The 21,570-nt window shown below is 40.7% G+C and overlaps 1 protein-coding gene across 1 annotated transcript in view; it reads left to right on the top strand.

Moving 5' to 3' along the window:
• The window catches only part of ARID1B (AT-rich interaction domain 1B), a 323,938-nt gene that overhangs the window by 224,574 nt on the left and 77,794 nt on the right, over positions 1–21,570 (top strand). The window contains 2 exon segments of the mRNA XM_039706785.1: positions 2,252–2,495; positions 19,414–19,503. Coding sequence (XP_039562719.1) covers positions 2,252–2,495; positions 19,414–19,503 — 334 coding nt within the window.

The following is a 21,570-nucleotide window of genomic DNA, read 5'->3' as shown; positions in this document are numbered from 1 at the left end:
TAATTTCTTCATGGCTTTTCCATTATCCTGATAAATTTGGTTTTTTTCAGCTACTTTGGTTTACCAACACAAATGAAAGCTTTGCTCCACACACCCTTTTAAAATCTTTGTTATTTTAAATGTAAACCCTTGTGCTTTCTGTATCTTCTGTCAGTTGTGTGCCTATCTGTTTTTCAGACAGAATTTATATTCCTTTAGAATAGGCTCTTTTCTGCAACATTCCATTTTCAGAGGTTTATTATATGCTTTTCAGCAGCATTTGTTTTATCAGCACTTCCTGCAGCATTTGTTACACATGACGACAGCAGTAATTTGATTCCATTTAGAAGAATACCATATTATGTATGGAAAAGCAGTAATTGCTTACCTGTTTGCCAAATACATTCTACTGTGAAAAATATCTAGTGTTGCTCTATGCAGTACCAAGCACTGTTATGTCTTGTTTACATTTTCTACAGTTGATAGTTTCAAAAAAAACCCCAATGAAAATAGTTTATTGCCCACTTCGTAATTAAATTTCCATTATACAGATTTGTAAGTCTACTCTTGAGTGAATGCAGCATCTACATGTAGACTGAAGTTTTAGCCTTAATTTTTGCTTTTCATGTACCTGATGGCATACAGATATAATTTTGTGCTTGTCAAAAAACGCAAAATTCAACTGTGGTGAGAGTTGTTCTTGAAGTATTTGTGGGAACTCCTTGGAAATAAGGGCCACAAGATGCCCTGCAGAGGGCTAAGTCAGGTGGTTTGCATTCCCTGCCCTTATGCACAATGAGGAATAACAGGTAGCATTCTACAGCTTCTAGTGAGTGTTAACAGTGCTTAAACTGTTACTCCTCCTCTTCCTGTGCCTTGGAAGACTGACCATGTCCATCTGTTAGGGGAACTGGGCTGTGAGCCTCCCTTGTGATGGAGGTGGTGGTCATTGGGCAGGGCTCTCACACCACGTGAGTTACGCCCATGTTCTGCAACTTCTAAAAAAATTCATATTTTTGTTACGAAAATTAGGCAGCACTAAGGCTTTGCTTCCTGAGCTCTTTGCTCAGGCAGAACTCAGTTATTTTTGTGGTATTCAGACAAGGGGTCGTGCTGTCTGTGCTGCAACCACTTGCGTGAGCCAAACAAATGAAGTCAGGATGAGTCAAAGTAATGCACTCTGTCATCCCAGTTATTTCAAGTCTCAGGGGTCATTTAATGACCTGATCTATATGTGAGGTAGATCTGTGCCATTATTTTTGAGCTTTAATTTGCTAATAGAAATAGTAACATAGTAACATGCTCCTCATGACCTGCCAATAGCTGCAGAAACATAGCGATATTGGCACCTTTTGGTTTGTATGAGGTTTTTCTGTGATGCTTAGGAATTAACATTTTTTCTGACAGTTGGAGAGCACGTGTTTGCTTTGTCGCAGCATTCTTGGTTTTTCTGATCTTAAAATTATTTAAAACCCCTAATTACTCCCATAGATTCAAAGACCAGTATAACTCCTGTGTTACAGCTTGAGGGAATATGTCCAGCAGTTCATAGTTAGAATTCAAATGTGCTGTGACCTACAGAGGAAATTTCTCATTGAAAAGGCAGCAGTCATGAGCTGAAATGGAGTAACTGTTTAGCAGTGTATTCAAATGAAATTGAAGAGAACCTGTGAGCTGTACATTGTATTTGATGGAAGTGGAGAAGCAGCAGTCCTTGTTCCTTGGTGGCCAGTGGATCCAGTGCTGCTGTTGGGGGCAGGGCCTCTTCTCATCTCCTTGTTGCAAGGCGAAGGACCTGCAAGGCAGTGTTACAGGGCTGCATATTTTACACTCTTCTCTCATAGTAGTGGTTTAGAGTGAAGTGTATAAGCTGTGATTGTGGTGGTAGCAAACCCCAAAATTAAATACTGTGTGAAAGTGAAACTGATGTATCATTTTCATTAGTTTTGGTATGCTCGGGCAGAATTTGTGGGATTAATTTTGAAAGCTTAATCCAGATGGAAAAGGTTAAATTCAATGCTGAATGAATTTGGTTCCAATTCATTTGTTGCCCTTGCTTGCTCTTTTTCTCAAAAGAATTAGAGATTAAGCAGAGAATTGTGCATACTGTCCTTGTTTTCTGCCATCATTTAACTACGTGTTAAATGTTAGACAACCTTTCAGTTATCTGCTGCAATAAGTGAACAAATGGATCTATTGCCACGCCAGCTCTTGAGTTCTGTGGCCTGAGTATTCATGCAAGCACTTATGTTCATTTTTCCTTTTTCCTCAGGATTTATCTGGATCCATTGACGACTTGCCGACTGGAACTGAAGCAACCCTCAGCTCAGCTGTTAGCGCGTCAGGCTCTACGAGCAGCCAGGGGGAGCAGAGCAACCCTGCACAGTCTCCGTTTTCCCCTCATGCTTCTCCACATCTCTCTGGCATCCCTGGGGGCCCGTCGCCTTCCCCTGTGGGCTCACCCGTTGGAAGCAACCAGTCAAGATCTGGTCCCATTTCTCCAGCGAGTATTCCAGGTAAGTTTGGTCTAACAAACAGAATTAAACCAATTAGTAGGTTTATTACATACATAAATAAATACTCCCATATTCTGAACTGATATTTTTTGAGAATTCTGCATTTTCAGGGCCTTTTTCTGAAAAAAAATGCATACTTAGAGCAGAAGTAAATTCAATCTGAACTTCAGCTGCCAAGCCTTCAGAATGCTCAAAATTCTGAGCTTGACTCCACATAGGTTTCGATAAATGTCTTTATCACCAACCAATGTAAATACTTAATTGTAGTTTTTGTATTTGGTTTATGTGTCATTTGTCACATGCTTCTGTCAATTATTTACAGTCCTTTTTTTGTTCTGAGTATTTTTGTTGGGTTTGACTCTTGAGCTTGAATGGTGGTTACAGACCTAGAGGATGAGGCAGAGATTTTCCAACTCTCTATTGTGGCAATGTAATTTTGGACATGAATACAGAATATTGTATGAGATGTTTCTTAATATTTTCAAAAATTTGCAAGTTACTGGGGATTCAGTCCCACCAGCAGTAATTGGAATACCAGTGGCAGGCTTGCTGCTCGCTCTCTTGTGCAATTTGGAGTACGACACACAGTCATGTATATTCAGAAATGTGTGGAAATCTGTTAAGATACCCAGAAGAAAAAAATGGCATACATGAATTTCAGTTCTTACCTTACCTCACCTATCTGGCATGTTACTTATTCCAGAGGGTCAGGCAGCAATTTGTATTTAGTATTTCAGGTGAGTTTATTCTCTTTCTGATGCTCAAGATTTTTATTATCTTCTGACATTTTGAATACTAGGGAAATTCCTAGGAGTAAGAAAGTGCTGACATTACCCTAGGGATAGCATCAGTTGCTGACAAACCCACAAAATAATAAACATGGACCTCAGTTAAAAGAAACAAAAGCAGAAGTGCCTTTTTGTTAGGTGATTTGAGTGTTTCTGTAAACCAAATGCTGTTTAAAATTCAGAGAGTAGAATGTATTTTGGTATTTGATACAAATAAAATGTTTCTGCCTGTTTGTCTGCAGAGGTTAAACTAGATAAGCAGAGGGAAGTAAGCTCAGTGCACACAGGAATGTTTAGTACTAAATGTGGCCTGAGCATGTTGAGCCCTGATGCTGTGTGCATGCCCTGCAGTTATTTCTTCCCTCTCCAGCCACTCTGACTGGCAGCACATGCTCAGGTGGAGCAGGAATAGTGGAGACAGCATATTTGCATTATATGCAGTGTGGTAGCTTTGTATTTCCAAGGTGGTTCCCAGTATTTGGTATAGAAATCCATCTCTGTTGTTGAGTGAAGCCAGATAGTCCATCTGGCTGGAAAGGTAACATTTTGCCACAGTCAGATTCAGGTGAGTAAATGAATTGGCATTTTAGCAGCTTGGTTGCTGAATAGGGAAAAAATGTTGTGATGCTGAAAATAGCTTTATTGTAGCCATGATATGTAAGGATGAGCAAAAGTGTGTAGGGGGAGAGTAATAACTTTTATGAAACCACCTGATCCCCATGGGGTAAAAATAGAAGGGATATGGGCTCAGAGGTCAGGGTCAGAGTCACTTCATCGTTTCAGATGAGCCCCAAAAGCTCATTTTATGACTCACCTAGTGGAAAGCATTGTCTCTACATACAAACTGTGCCACCATTTTGCACGGTGGTTTTCTGGTCTGCTGCAGTAACACAAAAGCAATTCTTTCTCAGGAACGATTTTTATGAATGGTGCTAAATCAAAATCACCCTGCCTGTTTCCCTGTCACAGACAAGCTTCTGGTCTCTGCAGCTCTTGCTAAAGGTGAACTCCCAGGCGTGAGCTAAGGCAGCGCTCTCCAGAGGGCAGCCGGGCAGCTGCGGTACCATCGCTGCTGCTGCTGCTGCTGCTGCTGTTTCTCGAGCTACAAAAAACAGGAGCAAGGCTGCTATTTAAAGCCCTGTGATGATAGAGGGATGCTGTGGGTGCTGGGGCTTTCAAGGCATGTGAATTAGACTGTGCTTTCACCTAAGTGTGTTCGCACCATTGTTCTTCATTACAAGGACTTTGGTAGCTTTAATCATCAGCTGCATTCATGAGACCCTAAGAAAAAGTATCACAGAGCTTGTTTGCATTTCTGTGGCTATTTGCAGCAGTCAGGTTGTAGACGTTTTTAAACATAGATTGTGTAGTACAGCACCTTGCCTTTAGTAATTTTGTTCTCTGCTATTTTCTTCTCCGTTCTCACCCTACCCTTGTTTGTTCTGACCTCATTCCTCTCCTATTACCTCCTGCGATGTTGTGCCACAGTTTCTCAATGTGACATAGATTGGCTCTTTCAATCATTCTCTCTCCAGCAAGTCATTGTAAAATGAGCAGCTGTTGTGTTGCTGATAGCTATGGCTAGGGAAAGCCAAAATGTTGCAGGGGGTTCTTGGTGGGAAGACGGTTAAAATAAAGGTGTTGCTTTCCCAGGGTTTTCTGGAAGAGAAGTGTCCTTTTCCCAATGGCTCCTTCCTTGCAACAAAATTGAAAGCTAATCTAACATCAAAAGGGAAGACAAACAAACAGCCCCCTTTTAAACCTCCCAAATGGCTGATTCTCTTCCACTGCCTGTTTAAGCTGTCTCCGCACCCCTCTGCAATCCTGCCACCCTGCATTGCTTTCTGCTGCACGCCACAAATTTCACAGGAACAGCCTGGCACAGGCAGCGCTGACATTGGCACGTCCCTAGCTCAGTGGGCATTTCCTTCCTGTGCTCTCTGAAATACTGGATGGATATTTTGTGTGGTAAGTGGCACATGCATATACAGCCTTTGTTTCCATTCACATTACCAGAATAGACCAGGGAGATTAACTCCTAAGAGCAAAAAAAGCAACTTGGATGGATTTTGTTCAGAAAGGTAGTTTTCTCTCAAAATCAGAAGACTTCTTGTTCAGATGTATATTCATTACAGGGCTGAAATCCTACTCTTGTATGATTTCTACTGATTCAAACTGACATTAAGATTTCCTATTAAGTAGATCATTATTCTGTTTTGCCAGAAATCCTGATCTCTTTATTTTGTAGCCATCTTTATAATTAGGGAGCATATTCTTCCAAAGAATGAGATGTGATGCCCTGCACTGCTTTGGGTCTTGAACTGTGCCTTATTTAACCCTAAACCATTAGTGGAAGCTGACACAGCGTATATCAAAATGCACTGCTGTTTCCAGAAGATTTAGTGGCTGTTAATTTCACTTTTCTCTTTTTTTCCCCCCTTTCCCTCCTGCTCTAACAATTCCAGTTTACTAACAAAGCAAAAATGTAAATAAGCTAAGCTCCCCTTTCTCCCCCCATCCCCAATTTTGATCTCACTGGCCAAAGGCTTTTGTCAGCTCTTTCTCCCTTGCGGTGTAAGCAGCAAAATTTTTTTAATATTAAGAGTTCTGTGAAAGATTGCTGATAGGCCAGGAATCCCTTAACCCATGATGGACAAGCAGATTTTGTGCAAGTTAATACATTCTGTTATTTTTAAACCCCTACGGCAATTTTTATCTATGTAGAGGAGAAGAGTATGCTATGCTGATAATGAGTAGCAAATGCTGCCTTTGGAAATACGTGATTTTTTTTTTCACATGGATCAGTATTTTGACTTCACTTGCCTAGATCAATATTTTTACTTGTGCTTTTAAGACATTCCTTGTGCTTTCTGAAGAAACAAGTTTATTTTCACTCTGTTAAGCATCAGCTACATTGTTGTTTTTATTACAATTGTTGTCTTCTTTCACTGAGGAGCTTGGATACAGATAAATTTACAATTTTTGGAAAGAGATCCATTTGTGGATACTCTGGTTTAGGAGTGTTGTTGCTGGGCTTCTTAATTTTTGCTAACCAGTCACTATCCTTCTCTGATTAAAATACCCCAAATTTTAGTTGTGATAATTATGTGAATCAATGGATGTAACCCATTCAGTGTTAAACTCTACTCTCTGCAAACCTGGAGGTCTTTCATACCTGTATTGATCAGCTACTGGCTTGAATTCCAGGATCCATCAGAATCACAGCATCACAGCCAGCACTCCAGGCAAAAAAGAGATGCAAGAGGGAAATGGGATACCCAGATGGAACAGTAACAGGAAATCTTGTCTTGGTGTGCTTGTTAGTCAATGTGTGTGACTAAAATGCTACGAGAAGAAAGCATGAGCAGAAGTCATCATAGTCCAAAGGGACATTGTACTGCTAGAATCTGAATAGGAGTGATGCTTTCTTTCATGCCTTATAAAAGAGAAGCCTGTTGAATCAGTTTCCAGAAGATACTACAGTAAAACGATAGTTTTACTGTAGATATTGTTTTAAAAAAGAATGCTGAAAAATATTTTCCTTAGGATGAAGCTACTCTACATACTTATCCTGTGAACCACTGCTATTTGTATATTTTATGGCATGGACCTCTTTGAAATATTTTTGAGGGAGAGAAGACTACCATATGAAAGTGACACTGTTTAATGTCTTTGTGGGTGACATGGACAGTGGGATCGAGGGCACACCGAGCGAGTCTGCCAATGACACAAAGCTGTGCAGTGCAGCTGACACCAGAGGGAAGGGATGGCATCCAGAGGGACCTGGGCAGGCTTCAGAGGCGGGACTGTGAGCCTCAGGACGTTCAGTAAGGCCAAGTAGAAGGTCCAGCACCTGGGTCAGGGCAATCCCAACAGATACAGACTGGGCAGAGAATGGATTGAGAGCAGCCCCGAGGAGAAGAACTTGGGGGTGTTGGTGGAGGAGAAGATCAGCAAGACTCAGCAATGTGCACTTGCAGCTCAGAGAGCCAAACTTTTACATCAAAAGCAGCGTGGCCAGCAGGGTGAGGGATGGGATTCTGCCCCTCTGCTCTGTTCTTGTGAGACCCCACCTGAAGTTCTGCATCCAGCTCTGGGGTCCCCAACACAAGCAGCTAAGTTGGAGCAGGTCCAGGGAAGGGCCACAAAGGTGGTGAGAGAGCTGGAGCACCTCTTCTAGAAGACAGCTTGAGAGAACAGGTTTTTCAGCCTGAAGAAGAGGAGACTCTGGGGAGACCTTATGGCAGGCAGCCTTCCAGCACGTACAGGTGACTTACAGGAGGGCTGGAGAGGAACAGTTTAAAAGGACACGAGTAGCAGGTCAAAGGGGAATGGCTTTAAACTGAAAGGAGGTTTATATTAGATATTGGGAAGTTCTTCACTGGAACAGGTTGCCCAGAGAATCTGTCAATGCCCCATCCCTAGAAGTGTTCCAGGCCAGGCTGGATGAGGCTTTGAGCAACCTGGTGTAGTGGAAGGTGTCCCTGCCTATGACAGGGGGGAGGAGGGTTGGAACCAGACAAACTTTAAGATCCCTTCCAACCTAAACAAATGTATGAATCTATTAATTTGTAATACTGTTGAAGTTTTAAATACCCTAAAGTAATTGCAAAACAAGAGAGGATTATATCCTTGTAAAATGGATATGATCCCCCTGTCTAGAAAGATTATTTTAACACATCTATCAATGTTTCTCCCTTGGCTTCTCCGGAGGCAAAAATCTTGCAACAGCTTGTTGCAAGGAAGATGCATGCTGTTCATTGGCATCCAGAGCAGAAAAAAGCCAAAACACAAAATGCCATTGACGTAGCTATGTTCTTAATCACTTCTAGTGCACAAAACATCTAATCAGCAGTTTTGCAAATCTAGAATGCTTATAAATGAAATATGTGAATGTTTCACGTAGTAGTAGTTTAAAACCTTTTCTTTTGAAGGGTTTGTACAACATTTAGAGTGTTTCTGTTTTTTCAAAGGATGAAAAAATAAGCAAATTGTAAAGCGCTCTAGCTCAAGGCATTGCTTCTAGCACAGGGAGCATTTAGCCTGTGATACCTATTAGAATTCAGCCCAGGTCACAACTGATGAATAATCTGTTGTCTCAAGGCTTCATGAAATAACTAAATAGTCTCAGTCAGGTTTTGTGAGGAGAGCCTATGCACAAAAGACACTGTAAAAACTCCTATCATACTTGCAATGTTGCCAGAGATCAGGGAGGTGTCCTTCTCTGCAGAGGTGGTCTTTCCAGAACAGGTGCAGCGGATGAAAAGAGACAGAGACACGCTGTTCAAGTTCCTCCTGTTCAGTTTTCATGATGACAGAGGGTTTCATTTTCCACAGGCATCAACCTGCTGTTTTTTATTGGCCCAAATTTAAGTATCAGATAGAAAAACAGTAAATCACAAAAAAAAAAGACATGCCCTGGGTGGTTATTTTTATGGGTAGTTTATGGGGTTTAGTTTTAAGTAGTTTCACTTGTTTAATATCTGGTGGGTCAGTGTTTATATTTCACAGTCACACATTGCAGTTTTAGTGTTTAATTGCTGTCTTAAGCCAGTGCCAAACATTTCTGCCCTATGTATGAACACCCTGAAGGATCCTGCAGTGTGAGTTGTCCAGCACCCTCCTACAGATGGCCAAATCAGTGGCATTCACATCCCCATAGCTGTTGCAAGGAAGATGCAGCTCTGCCCCATATCTGGTTTGTCCTCTTTCCTGATTCCTGCCAGGCCTGTTTCCACCATTCTGGCAATGGCTGAGCAGCCAGCATGGCAGGGCATCTGCTGCTGTGGACACTGTGGCAGCACGCATACACAGGCCACTTCTTGTAGCTCTGTGAGTCACTGGTAGCACCCTGCTGGTACAAATCCATCTAGAGTATGAAGGCTGTTGAAATCCAATTAACATATTTGCATAATTATGCATGTGCTCTGCTTCACGTAACAAAATTCAAATATACTTAACCACAGCGGCCAAGATTTGACAGGTATGTTTGTTCTTAGTTTTAGCTGCTTGTTCTAAGGCCATCCTTGGACAGTTACTGTTTACATCTGATCATTAACCTGTGCATTTCTTCATAACTTTTTTTCTCAACCCACTTATGTTTTTGTTGACAAATTTAAAGTGGTGTGTGTTTGGTTTTATATGTTTGGGGGTTTTTATTCTGTCATTATTTGGCCACACAAATGTAGATTGTCTCTCTTTATTGGTGTTGGCAAATAGGGCATTAATTTGTGTTTTATCATCAATTAAAAGGTTGTCTCTCACTCCCTTGTCCCTTGCAATACTAAGCAGTGATTAATGAACAAATGGGAAAAGTCTCTCACATCTCCATCAGTGTGTTTTTGTTGTTGTTGACAGATGGTTGTTATACCTAGATAAAATAGAGCATAAATGTCATAAGGTATTTGGTTTCTGTGATGGGATAGGCTGCTGCAGTTTCCACTTTTTCAGTGGACTATGTATCACTGCCGTGAGAGATATTTAAAGTGGCCTTCATGCTTCATAGTTAGTGTCAGACTTGACTAGACAGATACGTGGTGTGTCCCTCCTTAGAAGAAGGAGTCTGAGCAATTGCAAATATGGCTTGAATTAATTCTGTGCCTCAAAAGAAGAACATTTTCACTACCTCCAGATAATAATTTTTTTAAAAATTAATGAAAAGCGAGATATCCTTTCTCCTCCTTAGAGACAAAATTCATGCAGCTTGAACTGCGACTTGAAAGATTTGAACAGCCCTTTGACAGCATCGCTCCATAGGTAGATATGGAAGTCAAATTGCAAAGTGGGTTTTTAGAAAGCAAACACAAAAGAACAATTCACTCCATCGGCAAGCTTTTCTGTGTTTTCCCCATTTTCAGATAACAGTGGACTCAAATTATTGTGATGTGTTGATTGATTACAGCCGTTAAGTTTCTTAGTAATCAGTTTCATCGCTTATTCTCAATTCACGCTTGCACCTTTGATTTCTCTTCCACAACAGGGTGATGTGGGTTGTCGTTGACTAATGAAGAACAGAATTGGTTTCGGCGTGAGACAAACGGAATGCCGACACCAATCCCAAAATGCATTAATCTTTAATAATCCACATCTGCATGTTTATAAATGATATAACCAGGAGTTGCTAATGTTAATACTCCCCCTTGCAAACAGAAGCTGACATAGGAGTTGGTGTTTGCAAACTGCATGAGAGGCACGTGGCCGCACGTGGTGCGTGTGACCTTGCGGAGGGAGCTCGCCAGATGAAAGTTCTCGGTTGATTAAAAATACATGAAGAATTGCTTCGCTTCCGCACCGGTCTTTGGAGCTTATCGTTGTCGGGCAAGATGAAATATGGCATGATAGATCTTGTCTTCTAGGGAGATCAGACCCACCAAATGGGTTTTGGAAGCAGGTTTGCCTCAAGGTGCTTTTATCCTTTATGCATTCAACTTGCCCTTTTCTCCCTCATCCCTGAGAATTGCTGAGACCAGGGCTGTGTAATATGCCATATAACACAATAAGAAAAACTAGATTAGCTGAGGGTTTGTTCCTTTTGAGGGTAGTCTTAGTGAGAGCACATACATTTTGCTACTAAAATGCTCTTTAATCAGAGACAGTGATCTAGCATGAGGAGTAGCAGGCAGGACTAGCTAAATAGTTCATTGCCACGTAGTGCTGCTCCAATTTCCCTGCTTGCTAGACTTGAGAGAGCTGGGAGGAGCAGAGGGAACTCAAACTCCATCGCTGATGGTCTTCCAATTTAATGCTGCCTGATTCTGAGAAATTCTTAAACTTACCTGGATCAAGGGAAAAGAAATACGGATAAGAAACAGAAATTTCACATCACATTTGCCCTTTGTTTTGTATCTTGCATGTTTTTACACTGCAGATATTATAAATGAAAATGTATCTGTGGTTTGGTTAAAATTTGGATATGTTAAAGTTAGGAGTTAAGGTTTTTATTAGGTGGCAAATTTTAGAAATGTATGTCTGCTATGTCTGTTGTGCTTCTCAGGCTCTTGAATGCGGGTGACACAATAAGGAGCACTTTAGAGAAAAAAAAATCTCCTCCTTATAAGTTATATTATAAGTTATAAATATAGTCTAGAGAATGAGCACTGATAATGAAAAATTCTTCCTTTTGGAACTTGGTTTAAATCCCTAAATAGAATTCTGAGGTTTTAAGTTTCAGGTGTGTGGCAGGGTAGGTTTCATTTCTGGAAGGAAGAAATGAGCCAAAAAAGAAATATTACCCTCTCCTTTGTTAGGAGCTTTTAGATATTTAGCACTTGCATCAATTGCAGTTTTATATTCTGTTTAATTGACATTTTATAGAAAATTTGTGAATGGTTTTCCTCTAGCTGAAGTATATGCTTTTTGCATTACACGTAATTACTACAAACATGTAATGATGTGTCCTAAGTAATTACAGATTACTAAATCCATGCAACCCTTTACAATCTTCTACTTCAGTTCAAATGCAGGCAAAACTACCATTTTTATGGAAGGATTAAAAGGACAGAATGAAAAACACAGTATGCCTACCAGGTCTGGATCATTCCCTAAAGAACATAGGCACTTTTTCCAAAAATTTAAGAAAATACAATTTTCAAAATCTAAAAGCAATTCAGAGGCCCTGTAGAGGCGTGAGAGAAAGTGCTGGCAAGCTGTGGCCGCAGCCTCTCCCAACCCCTCTCATCCCAATTCACGCCATCGCTTTGGAGGGACGCAGCGACAGAGTGCAAAACATGTGGAGGGAGGGTGGTTAAACGAGACTTTAGAGGGGGAAAAAAAGAAATTAAATCAGTGGCTGAGCTTTGAAGAGGTCTGTCTAGTGCAGAGCAGCAAGCGAGTGGGGAAGAAAGGAGCAAGCACCTCATCTAATCTTTCTTCTGGGGACCCAGGTGGACAAATTGGCAACCCTGTTCACAGCCTCCCCCCCAGCCCCCTTTGTAGCGTAAGAACTGCTAATCGGATCCATGCTGCTGCAACTGTGGTTAGTTATTAACAGAATAAAAGCAGATTTCTTCAAAAGAATGGGTTGGGGAAAACGGCTCTACAAAATTGCAAGGTTGTTAGAATCTTAAATGCACAGCAGTCGGTTTTTCCCTATTCTGAATTAGGCGATGAATACGGCCTTTCATCTGTCACTGTGCCCATTTCTTCAGAAGGCAGCCAAACATTAGGCTTCTCAAACAAAAAAAAAAAATTGTTTGAAAGAGGAAAAATATTGGGGAACAGGAAGAATAGGAAAACGAGAAGGAGAAATCAGGTTTTGTTTTTATTAATTTGGCCTGGTGAGAGAAATATGAGCTTGCAGGCTCTATTCAGTTCCTGCATGCCAGCCGCTGTGAGCCACCGTTTCTGAATGTGGGGATTAGAAAAGATTTAACTGGTTGCTATCCTGGGCTGCACCATTCTGGACTGGCCTCCAGCAGAAATATCCTTGTCTGGAAACTCTCCCAAGCTTAATGGAAATAATGCATTAAATGGATGCAGAGTTAGGCAGAGGTGAAAGTAGAAAGAATTTGATTCCCCCAAATGAAACTTTTCATAACTGCAAAGTGAAATTACAGGTTTGGGGTAGGTGTTACTGAGGATGGAGAAGCAGTGATTCTTAGATTTAGACTGACTTATGCCTTTGCTTATACAACTAATTAAATTATGCGTCCTTAATATTGAGGAGCTCTACTGGTTTGCAGCAGAATTTTGGAATTTGTTGGAAAGGAATAGTCCTCAGGCAGACAGGGGCTTGCTGTGACCTATTGTAAAGCCACTCAGTATTTGGGTGAGTTGCATGCTTCTGAAAATTCCAATTGACACTTGCTTTGGGCTTACTTCCAAAATCTCAGGAGAAAGTGCATCACTTTGGTCCAAACACAGAGGTGGCTTCTGGATGGGGCATGGATGAAACAGACCTGCTTGGCAGTGTCTGCTGCTGCTCTCCCTTCCCCTCCAGAGCAAAAAGAGCTTTGGCCTTGGAGGGCAATATGTTTTCTTTCCTGCCCCTTGCCATCAAGACCGTTGTCAGTTCAGGCAGTACTAACAATTTCACTTCATACTCCTGAGTATTTGTTACAGTCTTTATACCTTACTAAGAGGTTCCACAATCTGGGAATAAATCTTGGATGTCTAATTTGGCAGACCCCAGTTTCAGCTACTTAATTTTTTTTTAAGTCCATAATATAATGAATTATTCTGTAGTAAGGGTGACATTTGGATGATGTTCCATAGGTAATACCTTGGGGACTACATGCTGAGTAATGAGGATGAAACAAAATATTGAGTAGCTACCTCATCCCGTCAGTGTCATCTTTGCTTTGAATTAAATGTTATATCATGTCAAACAGGTAGCTTCTACTCATGAAATCAAGATGTTTATGCTTTTGCATTTCTGTGGAGAAAAGTCAGAGCTAGGGTTCTCTAGGCCCCTTTGCTCATTGTTGCATTTTTTTAATTGAGATTTGAGAGAAATTTAGCACTTAAGTTACAGTGATTTTTTTGAAATTCACCCACAACCCATTCTTGATATGGTGAATGTGACATAGATAGGAAGAAGAAGGTGAGAGTGTAACTTTCAAGTGTTGGTAGTCTGAGAATTTTACACTTTCATGAGAAGCAAAATGGGGGTTTTTGTTTCTTTTTGATTTTACATGGATTGTTACACTCATGTATGTTAGAGAATCTTGTGTGTTTGAAGCACGATACATCTGTTTTAAGAGGTAATGTAGAAAATCAGGGCTAGGCCTGACAACAGTCTTGATAACACTTTGTGACGTAGAGCATCCTTGATAAGCTGATAAATTGATAAGCTTCTTGTTTAGAAGCTTGTACAGAAGCTTGGTGTTGCTGCAATTGAACAAATCGACTTCCTGCAGTCCCACCTTCAGTGAGCCTCTCAGTCAGCCACCAAAAGCATTCCCAGGCAGGAAGGTTCTGGGTTTGGTCCCCAGTTCCTGACTCAGGGTGGTGGAAATGGTCTTGGTGAGACAATTTCCACCAGTGGATTACCAGCATTGTAAGGGGTTATTAGCTGCACTGTGCTGCTGAGCAGAGCCAGAAGGCTTGGTCTGCATGTCCCAGCACAGCCACAGCTGCTGTATCTGAAAGGGTCCTCATGTCCCAGGCCTTTTAAAACATCTGCTCTCAGATTACTGCATAGATAGGAGGAAGGTTTTAATATTTTGCATGTCTTAATTTGAGAGGATATGCAGACAACCCTTGATTTTTACTTGAATGAATAAGTAATTTAAAAAATACTGTTGCTGCAACAGGAAACTTGGCTACAATGCATAAATTAAGGAAGAAAATAATCTTTATTCTTAAGGGGTCATAGGCTTTATAAGATGAAAGAGATAACACAAAACACATGACCAGTTTCCCTTTATGCTACCCATAGAAAAATTTCTTTCCTTTGAGGTCATTTGCACCTCACTTCTAATTTCCTGAAAAGCTCATTTAAAACACTCCCATATAGAAGCCTACTTATGTTCTTTCATTTCTGATGTAGGGATCCGAGAGCCAGAATCTTCTGGTCTGTGAGACTTTATTGTAACATTGACTGTGTGATGATTATCCTATTATTTTATCAGATTTCATCCTAATCACTAGATTTTCAGGACCTCATTATTCCTAAAACAAAGCTGTTTCAAGTTCCAGTAACGGTTTGATTATCCTCCTAAACATCATCATGCTCTTTTTCCTCCCTGATATTTAGCCTTAAATATATTTTTAGAAAGAAGTCACAAAATTCTAGCTCTACTCACACTTTCAGTCTCCTGTCATTTCATGCTGGTAGCTGGTTCCAGTTTGTATTAGGCTTTCTGGGTTTGTCTCTATGAAGGCCCACCAGTGACACATCAGCAGTGATGTTGGGCTGTCTTACCTCTGCTGTAAACAATCCTCCTAATTTATCCTAGTGATCAATTTGTTTCTTTGAGTGCCACATGACATGGTTAATTATAGCTGTTTGTAGGCTATAACTGTTTTAGGTCAACAGATATGGTCAGATTTTTCCTTCCTTTTTTCCTCCTATGTCTGCCTGATAACCTTCAGCTCTTATAAAATGCCTGGTTCTGATGCATGTATATAAACGTTTGCATTTTTGATACTCCAAGCCAAAAGGTGGTCCCAAGGGTTTCTTAGGTAGTACTTTGATCGTCTTTTTATTGACTAATATTAGCTACTTTGTGATCAACCAATGTCATTAATCCAGTCATACTCTCAATTCCTAAATTAGATTGGGAATTGTCCCAAAGACAACCCACAGGATCTGTAACTTCTGCCTTTCGTTCAGCCTAGTGTTCCATTTTCATCACAGGCTGTGATCAGTCCTCTGCACTCCAGTTCCTCATGCACCTTAAAATTCCTATGCTTGTACCCCTTCTTTCCCCCCTTAACTGGTTATTTCTCAGAGGGAACCTGTTATCACCAAAGTGTTTTCTTGATTCAACTGTTCAGGCATAATTCCTTGAGGTATTGTCCAGCTGATACAGGACGTCACAGCTGAGCATCCTCCAGTGTCATTACAGTGATGGGAGCAGAGAGCCCTCAGCATCTTTCAAAACATTGCTGATGTGGACTGTAAGGACTCCTCCTCAGCAGAATATCAGAGGTCTGCTCTTGCTTGCTGTGCTGACCCTTAGGAATTTGCTTTTTACAGTTTAACTCCAAGGCTGTAGCCATAATGCAGTCACTATTTAGTACTTTTCTCAGTCCATCTTCACCAAACACAGTACACAGTCTCTCACGACTTCATTTGAAGTGAAGATTTTCAAAGTGAAAAAATTTGAAAGCATTTGACATAATGTAAAAAATAGAAAACCCACTTACAAATATAATACTATGCATTTTTAAATTCCCTTACCTCTTCAGATGACTTGTTTTTATTTTAAATAGCAAATACTATATTAGGTAGACTCCCAGTTTCAGTAGTTTTAACTACTAATTTTACTAGATGGGCATATAAATTTATATAGCATTTTGCTCCTCTGTTAAGTATAGGGGAAAGAACTAGCATGACAGTTTCTATGCTTTTAACGTGCGTTATTGCATTTTCTTTGGTTTTGCATAATAGTAGTATTGTGAAACACCTGTAGTATTCACTTGGCATACATTTTGGCAGGTGGAGTATCTCACCAATGTGGCAACAATGGTATACAAAAGATGTGAAAAGGTCATCCCTGTTTAAACTTTCTTCTGTGTATCACTGGGTCAAAGGAGGCAGTAGTCTGTCTGTGAAAAAAAAAATACTGGATTTTTTGATAGCTGTAGGAGTTATGTTAAAAATTTAAAAAATGTTTTTCTTTTGTAAAAGTTTTCCTTCCCTAATAAAATAGAAAAGTCTGTTCATGTGTTATTTAAAGTGTCTTCCAAGAAACACAACAGCAGTACTGGTTGAAAGAAAAAAGGATTACTATCATTTAAAGGAAAGAAATGGAAAATCTTTAAGGTCATTTCTTTTCATGACAAAGAAACTTAAAAAGCATGGCAGACAGGATCTTCAAAGGTTTTAAAGTCCTGTCATCAGCTCCCAATCAATAGGAGTTAGATACCCAAATTAAGAGTTCAGTTCAAGTCTTCAAAGGTATTTGGGTGCTTAACCTCCTTTTACCTTTCACATCACTTGTAAGAGTAAAATGGCAGTTTGATTGAAAACACTCTGATGCAGTACCTTCATGTCCAGCCCCTGGATAATCTGTAGCACCTACTGATAATCAGCGTAGTGGATACTTCTCTTGGATGTTTGTTACTTGTGCAGAGTTGGTCAAGTTTGTGATATCATTTTCCTTTGTGAAACAAAAACTTTGCTTGACAGTTTGTTTAATAAGGAAAAAAATCACAAGTACACTGAAAAAATAGCATTAATGTTTCCAGAGACTGACAATTCCAGTGAATCTGCAAAATTCCAGAGGCTGTATTGACTGAGGATGTGGGTGAAATTGATTCCGTCGTAAAAGTTGTACAGGTACTGTTCTACACCTTGACTTTACTGGTCTGTGAGTGAACATTGCCTGTACAGGATAAGGCTCCAGCTAGATAACTGATGTTACTATCAATGTAAAAAAGACAGACACCATCTATAATACGCAAAATATGTTGCCTGTCATAGATATTCTCTGCACTATAGCTTCTCTCAACATTGTCAAGCATCCACCTGAAGGAGGATCCTCTGAGAGCTATGTGGTGCAGTCAGAACCACCCCTGCTTTATTACTTTTTTTTTTTTAAGTGTTTGTAGAAATCTTAGATGGTTTCCATCTACTTGAAGTGCTCTCTCTGATAGCGGTGCCTGGGGCATACACAGTGGAAGTGGCAGTGCCCTGTGTTAACATGGAAATGCTGTTTGTTTACAGTCTTGAGTCACTGAATCCTTCCTGTCAAGCCGAAAGCTTTCATTATAATGCAGGCACTTACCATCTCCACAGCCTGCTCTTGAGTGACATCAAAACATAAGCTGGAATTTGTCATTATTATTGTCATATGCCTCAGAGTTCGTGAATGGGCCGTGGAACCCAAAGCCTTGGGCGCTGAGTGGCATGTTTGGTCTTTTGGAGAAACAATTCTGCCTCTGGTCCAGCATTTGCATCTCTGAGACAGTTGTCACAGCTGCTCCTGGTAATGTTGACTGTCATGTTTTTAGTGCAAAAGCACCTCATCTGAATAGCTAGGCAGTGGTTACACTCCACATTTCACAGATTTTTCCCTTTGTTCTGTATCAATCTGGCCCTTCTTCAGAGTTGGTGCTGAGAGCCGGTGGCTTTGGGACAGGAAGTGGATGGGGCAGAGCAGACACATTTGCTTTCCTGCCTTCATGTCCAACTCGGGGCCCTTGGTCACTGTAAAGGGCAGTCCCTGCTGCCCCGCTGTCAGCCCTGGCTCCCAGCGCCAGGACCGTCCGCAGGATTCTTGCTCCTGCCACTGCAGCGGGGCAGCTGCTGAGCAGGAGGAAATGAGTCTCAGCAGGCACAAATCTATTGCCTGTGTTTTTATTCTTTCTATTTCTTTCAAATGGAAAACAATCTGAACAGTTTCTGAGGATGAGGGGTATAAATCTGTCTGCTGCTATTTATACCGCGCTCGTCACTGCAAGTGTCTAAATGCTTAAAGTATATATTTGCTGCCTAACCTGAGGTGGTCTTCAAGCCACTTGGGCTGTCACAAGCAGGCTGTATAAGACCAAGAGCAAAGAGGAGTCGTAGGGGATGTCCAAGTCTCTTTCATTCTGCTGCTCAGGCTGGGGCAGGTTGCTGCTTAAGCCTGAGGCTCCTGGGGCATCGGGGGGTGGTCAGATAGACCTTTCTGCTTGACACAGTGTTGGATGGTGATCCAGAGGAGTGACTTGCATCAGTGCAATAAGCACCTGCCTTATTATCCATTAACACTGAAAGGGAACGTTTTGTGTTCCGAGCCTCGCAGACAGCACTGGGAGTGTTCTGCTTGTTTGGGTGGGTAGACAGCAAGAACAAGGACATAAAAATGGATGTGTCTGTTCTGGCTAGTTATTTTAATAAATAACTTCCCCTTGTTTTTATTTGAATAATAAGATAGCCCTTTTCTGTTTGATCTCTTTCAAACATTCACTTTCACCATGCGTGCCTACATGTTGTTCTTTATTCCCATATTCTACATGGACATTCAAACAATATTAAAACCACTGATTCATTTAAATACTCTTTAAACTGTTGTTGTTAGTCATTTTTGTATTGACCGAATTTTTCATTGGTAATATTGTTGGCAGCAGTCCATGTCTGCCTGGCTGGAGGCCAGTTTAAGCTAGGCAGGATGAGCCCTATTGTTCAGCAGACTTGGATTTTGTTAAACTCCCTAACAGAAATATGTGTCAGGAGATTTGCAGCTATAAATTGGATCATGTTGGTGAGGTTGGGAACTCGCTCAGTGCGAAATTGAACATTTCGCCATGCCTGTTGCTAATGTGTTTGTGCATGTTTCCTCCATGGGTTTCAAAAACTAGAAGGAAACAAAAAAAAGAAAAACATATGAAAAAAGCTAGACCTGTTGAGCTCTGTCTTTACCTTATACAGCTGGTACTTTATTTGATGTTGAGTGGTTGAAAAATGCAGCAATGCTTGGTTTTGTGCACAGAAATGCTAAAAGCAAGTGTGTTTTCCCTTTTCTCTCTGTGTGTTACAGGCAGTCAGATGCCACCGCAGCCTCCTGGCAGCCAGTCAGAATCCAGCTCCCACCCTGCCTTGAGCCAGTCACCAATGCCACAGGACCGAGGTTTGTTAGGTGTTGGGGCTTTTTCAGTTGGGGCCAAATGCAGCCTTCATTTTAAGTTGCACGTTAGCAGTGTGAGATTTCCTGGAATTTATTTTCTTTTCCCAGGGAAAAATAACGACAGTCTTCAATGTAAAAAGCTTGGGGGGTTTCCATCTCCAGGGAAAGAGCAACTGAATAGCAGGTTTTACCAGACTATAATTGAAAATAAGGTTTTCACAAAATACAGTGAATGCCCAGGGTATAAAGGCAGTTTCTGTAAATACTTATGTCCTGGAGAATGCAGCTCTTCATCGTCTGTCTTGGAATTAAGACATAGATAAAGAGTGCTAACTAGGAGCAGTTTTGCTACTGTTCTTAGAATAGAATTAGAATCTCTAATATCTTTGCATGGACACAATAGTCCTCTTGCCAGTTCTAGGATAAAATATCTTTAAATATAAAGGGAAATCAAATATTTAGGTCAAATGGTTCAATCATTTGGAAATCTTGCCATGGAAAACCTTGCAGGCAAGGGCACTGTTCTAAAAGGGTGCTCCCTACCGTGTGCTCACAAAAATAAGCAGAGCATTTTTAAGTTAAATTTACCTTTTATAAACTTTAAGCCCTTTTTCCTTGCATCTCCTTTCTCCCTAGCTCATGGAATACAGTTTTCACAGCTTTGTTGCGTGGCCATACGTGCAATCAACTGCTGCAAACCGGGCATCCTGTCCATGCAGTGGTTAACATGTGCCAGTGACAGGCTTGCAAAACAGACACATGATAACTGTGATAAACATGGAGTTATTTATGAAATGCCCCTCCTAAAATGTCTTGCTTCCAGAAATATCCCAAGTAGCACCATATGGGGATACCATAAATACTAGGAGTTTTCTCACAGTGAAACAAGTTGAACTCACAGAATGACAAATTTCTGGGATAGCATCCAGGAGGAGCTAAGAGAACTCACAAAGAAGAGCAGAGAGTCTTAATTTTTGCTATTTTTCTGGGTTGAATGTCCCCTCCTCCAGGAATGCTGATTAATGAGAACATGAAATACAGAATTCCATGCTGATTTGTTCTGTTTCCTTTTCAGTCATTCTTTATACTCAGTTGTTAGTGCACGGACATATTTTCCCATTAAAAAAATTCAGAATAACATATGTGTGAAAAAGGAATGCCCTCAGTACCCAATACAAATACATGATGCTTTGTGGGATAGAAATGTCACAAGGCAGCAAGAATGGATCAGATGAAGGCTTTGAAGACCCAAACATCTCAGAAAGATGTGTGCATTTCCTGGCACAACTGGGTCTTGGCATAAAATGTTATAGGGCCCAGTAATAATTATCTCTGCAGGGTATGTTCCTCACCTGGCTTTGGGGGACAAGTTAGGCAGGTCTGACAAAACTGGAAAGGTCAAACTTCTCTATTCTGCTGTAGAACAAAACTGGAGTTCGGTGTATGATCAGGAGAGGCAGGCAAAACAGTAAAACAGATGTCAATTACCATAACTGGGAAGTCAAACAAGTAAGTAACAGTGAGAGAAGTAAAATTTACAGATTGATTTAGGTATTTTTTGTCTACACAGTGAGAATTGTATGTTCTTAGAGAAAATGTGTTTAGGAATGTTGCAGGTTTTGAACACTTCCTATGCAAAATCTGGTGTAATATGCATGACCCAGCTTGTACAAGAAGTCCATTTGTTTCATGCAGGAGATTCAAAATTTGTAACTAGCTAGATCATATTGATTTTACAGAACATGTTCCCCAAAGCTTCTCTAAAGTCTGGGCTGTACGCGCATAAACATGCGTGCATTCCCTTTTGTGCCCTGTCATTGATTAGAGGCTCCTTTGAAATGGAAAACTTCACCTTTTAAAAAGGCTGTTACATTAGTTGATTCCTTTGCTTGCTTGAACTGGTTTCCACAGAACTTGAAGGAAGGAAGGAGGGGGAATGATGGGGACTTAAAGGGAAGGTGCTTGTCATTTACTGATAAAAACCTGAGCAGAAAATCGTTGCTGCTAAGGACACCTGATCCTTGGGCATCTGTTACAGTAATTTAAACTCTCAGCTTACTGATACACTTT

This window comes from Passer montanus, unplaced genomic scaffold (assembly GCF_014805655.1).
Source record: "Passer montanus isolate IOZ18808 unplaced genomic scaffold, ASM1480565v1 scaffold2, whole genome shotgun sequence".
Lineage (NCBI taxonomy): Eukaryota > Metazoa > Chordata > Aves > Passeriformes > Passeridae > Passer > Passer montanus.
Note: the sequence above shows the minus strand (reverse complement) of the source record. Positions and strands in the feature narration are given on the sequence as shown.